We start from the raw sequence: 3378 nt of genomic DNA, 5'->3' as shown, positions 1-3378 counted from the left end.
GCGCTCACCAAGGAGCAGCTGGACAACCAGCTGGACGCCTACATGTCCAAGACCAAGGGACACCTGGACGCCGAGCTGGACGCCTACATGGCACAGACAGATCCTGAGGCCGCCGACTGAGGGCCGGGACTGCCGGGGGGGCTGGCTCCGTCGGGAATCCCCGATGGCAAATTCAGGCTTAGCGTGTTCTTGGATGTTTTGATACTCTCTGTTGTATTAAACTTTTTTTGGATTGTTCTTTCAGGGGGGAGTTTTTATTTTTTGACCAGGGGTCTGTGTGCCGCTGGAGTTTTGGGAATGGCTGTTGGATTTTTTGGGGTCAGCCTTGGTTCGTTTTGGGATGGGCAGTTCCCAGCTGGAGCTGAACTCGCCTGAAGCCAAACCCAGTTTGGCTGTTCTCCTTCCAGACAGCTCCCATCCTTCTGTTCTGCACCAAAAATCCCTGCGGGGTCGGAGCAGGTGGGAAACCTCCTCCTTGTTTTACCGGATTTGGGGGCTGGGAGTTGTGAGTCCTTTTGGCACAGAAAATTCAGCCAGGACAGCGATGTGGAAATGCCTCTTTTCCAGAAGAGACTCCAAAATCCATCACTTTCCCAAAGAAAAGTGGAAGCCAGTGTGACCGGAGGGTGTGTGCTTTGTCACCCAGCCCTTCCACATGATCCTGTTCCTCTGGAATCTCCTGGTGGCTTCAAGGAGGGAGAATTCCCAGAGCTCTGGGGGGGTTTTTCCTCTGGAAATGGGATTTTTCTGATTTCACTCCGCAGGGAAGAGGAGGGGATGGGGCAGCACCGGGAACCCACCGGGAACCCACCGGGGATCTCCGGGACCCGGGATGTTCCCGATGGGATCTCCGGGACCCGGGGTGTTCCCGGGAGGATCTCCGGGATATTCCCAGGGGGGATCTCCGGGACCCGGGATGTTCCCGGGGGGATCTCCGGGACCCGGGATGTTCCCGATGGGATCTCCGGGACCCGGGATGTTCCCGGTGGGATCTCCGGGATATTCCTGGTGGGATCTTTAGGACCCGGGATGTTCCCGATGGGATCTCCGGGATGTTCCCGGGGGGGATCTCCGGGGCCCGGGATGTTCCCGGGGGGGATCTCCGGGATGTTCCCGGGGGGGATCTCCGGGATGTTCCCGGGGGGATCTCCGGGACCCGGCGGCGCCGGGGGCGGGGCCCGTCTGGGGCTGGGGCCATGAGAGCGCGGCCCCGATTGGCTGGCGGGGCGAGGCCCCGGCTGTTACGGGCGCTGCCATTGGCTGCGGCGCGGCGGCGCCTCACGCGCTCCGGCCGCTCCTTTTGTTATTGTAGGGCCGGAGTTGGGAACGGGATCGGGAAAGGGAACGGGAACGGGGACAGGGACAGGGCTGGGAGAAGGAGGAGAGGGCTGAGCCTGCGGGGACATCAGGCCGGGGGGCGGCAGGCACAGCCGTGAGCCGGAGGAGATGCGGCGGGAGCCGGGCCGCGAGTGACGGCAGCCGGGGGCGGAGGTGAGTGGAGCCTGACCCAGCACGGGTCCCGCTGGTGTCCCCTCCTTTGAATCCTGTCACCCCTCAAAGCCCCAGCGCCACCCCTGCCACCTCCCCGTGCCCCGCGGTGTCCCGGGAACATCCCGGGCCGGCGCCGGGACTCGGGACGTGGATGAGCCGGGGATTCTCCGTGCGGGGTGAGGATGGAGCCAGGGACGAGCCGGCTCTGCCCAGCGCCACCAAACCAGGCTGGGATGAGTTCTACAAAGGGACAGAGCTGCCTCTCACCCCTCCAGTGTTCCCTTGGCCCCCATCCACTGCAGCCGGGGGGATCCCAGGTCCCCTCTTCCACCGCTTTTACCCCAAACCACGAGGCAGAGGATGGGCAGGGAATGCCGGCATTGAGACAGCGCCAGGATCCCCGGGATGAGACCCCCGGGATGAACCCCAGAGCTGAGGAGGGGCTGAGGCTCCGTGGGGTCCCTCCAGCACCCCGGGAAGTGTCCCCATTCCGTGATGGCATCTTGGAGCAGCCCGGCACACGCGGGGGGGCTGGCAGGACAGCCAGGCTCGCTCCCCAGCCCAGATAAGGAGCGGGGAGCCGCGGTTTGTTGTGTCTGCCGCCATCCCAAGGATTTTCCAGGGCTCTGGAACGCTGCATCCCGGCTCTGGCGTGAGCAGGGTCTGGCAGGGAGGCAGGAAAGGGAGAAGCCGGGGAGAGAGAGGGGTTAAGGAGCGGCGCCAGGCTGGGCTCTGTTTAGTCTGGCGGCGGCGGCGGGTCCGTCCCCGCGGCACCGGGCACGGACACGGCCCCGCTCCCTGCCGGGCTCGGGGACAGCCCGAGTGTCCCTGTGAACACCGTGTGCTGGCACCTCACCCCCCTCCCCGGCTTCCCCAGGCTGGCGACAAGCTCTGCGGCTCGGGCTGAGCCAGCCAGGGAACGCGGAACCCAGCCCGGGGAGACCGATGGCAGTGCCACCACCTCCCCGGTGCCAGCAGCCACGCGGCTCGGTGTCCCCGAGGGGACACGCAGGGACCCTCCGTGCCTTGCAGGGCCGCAGCGCCATGTCCCTGGGCAGTGACAGCGGCCCCGGCATCGTGCACAGCCTGCTGTGCCACCGGCAGGGAGGGGACAGCGAGGCCTTCGCCCGCCGCGCCATCCAGAGCCTGCTGAGGAAGCTGAAGGAGAAGAGGGACGAGCTGGACGCGCTGGTGGCCGCTGTCACCTCCGGCGGGGCCCAGCCCGGACAGTGTGTCACCGTCCAGCGCACCCTGGACGGGCGGCTGCAGGTACCCCGGGACACGGGGGCTGGGGGTTTGTGTACCCCCAAACCCTCCCCGAATTCGGGGGTCCTGGGGAGCCCTGGAAGCCGCGAGCGGATGGAACCCCCTGCCCTGCCCGGATCCCCCTGCCCTGCCCGGATCCCCCCTCCCGGCTCAGGCAGGGTCCGGCGGCCCTCGGGGGGATCGGGGAGGGGGCGTTGTTATGTCTGGACCCCCGGGCTGGGTTGGGGACCCCCCCAATTCCCGTTTCGCTCAGGTGGCCGGCAGGAAGGGGTTCCCACACGTCATCTACGCCCGGCTCTGGCGCTGGCCCGACCTGCACAAAAACGAGCTGAAACCCGTCAAATTCTGCCAATTCGCCTTCGACCTCAAGTGCGACAGCGTCTGTGTCAACCCCTACCACTACGAGCGCGTGGGGACCCCCGCCAGCGGTGCGCAGGGACCCCCGGGACCCCCGGGAGGGGGGGGTTGGCCAAGGGGGGGTCACCGGCACCCCTTAATCTCCCCCCACTCACCTCTCCCGCAGGTCTGAGCGTCCAGAGCACAGGTGAGACCCCGGCCCGCGGGCGGCGGGGAGCCCCCCCCGGAGCCAGCCCAGCCCCCCGCAGCGGGTCCCCGTGCCCC

At 66.9% G+C, this 3378-nt stretch overlaps 1 protein-coding gene across 1 annotated transcript in view; it reads left to right on the top strand.

The window, feature by feature from the left end:
* Nucleotides 1-1326: 1326 nt before the first annotated feature.
* LOC107214624 (mothers against decapentaplegic homolog 4-like) overlaps nucleotides 1327-3378 on the top strand; it is a 4822-nt gene continuing 2770 nt past the window's right edge. The window contains exons 1-4 of the mRNA XM_033519779.1: nucleotides 1327-1491; nucleotides 2524-2760; nucleotides 3011-3185; nucleotides 3281-3371. Of these exons, the coding sequence (XP_033375670.1) occupies nucleotides 2536-2760; nucleotides 3011-3185; nucleotides 3281-3371 (491 nt within the window). The 5' untranslated portion in view covers nucleotides 1327-1491; nucleotides 2524-2535. The remainder of the gene's footprint in view (nucleotides 1492-2523; nucleotides 2761-3010; nucleotides 3186-3280; nucleotides 3372-3378) is intronic.

The sequence above is a fragment of the Parus major genome, chromosome 25LG2 (assembly GCF_001522545.3).
Source record: "Parus major isolate Abel chromosome 25LG2, Parus_major1.1, whole genome shotgun sequence".
In the NCBI taxonomy this organism is placed as follows: domain Eukaryota; kingdom Metazoa; phylum Chordata; class Aves; order Passeriformes; family Paridae; genus Parus; species Parus major.
This window is presented reverse-complemented; position numbering and strand designations above follow the sequence as displayed.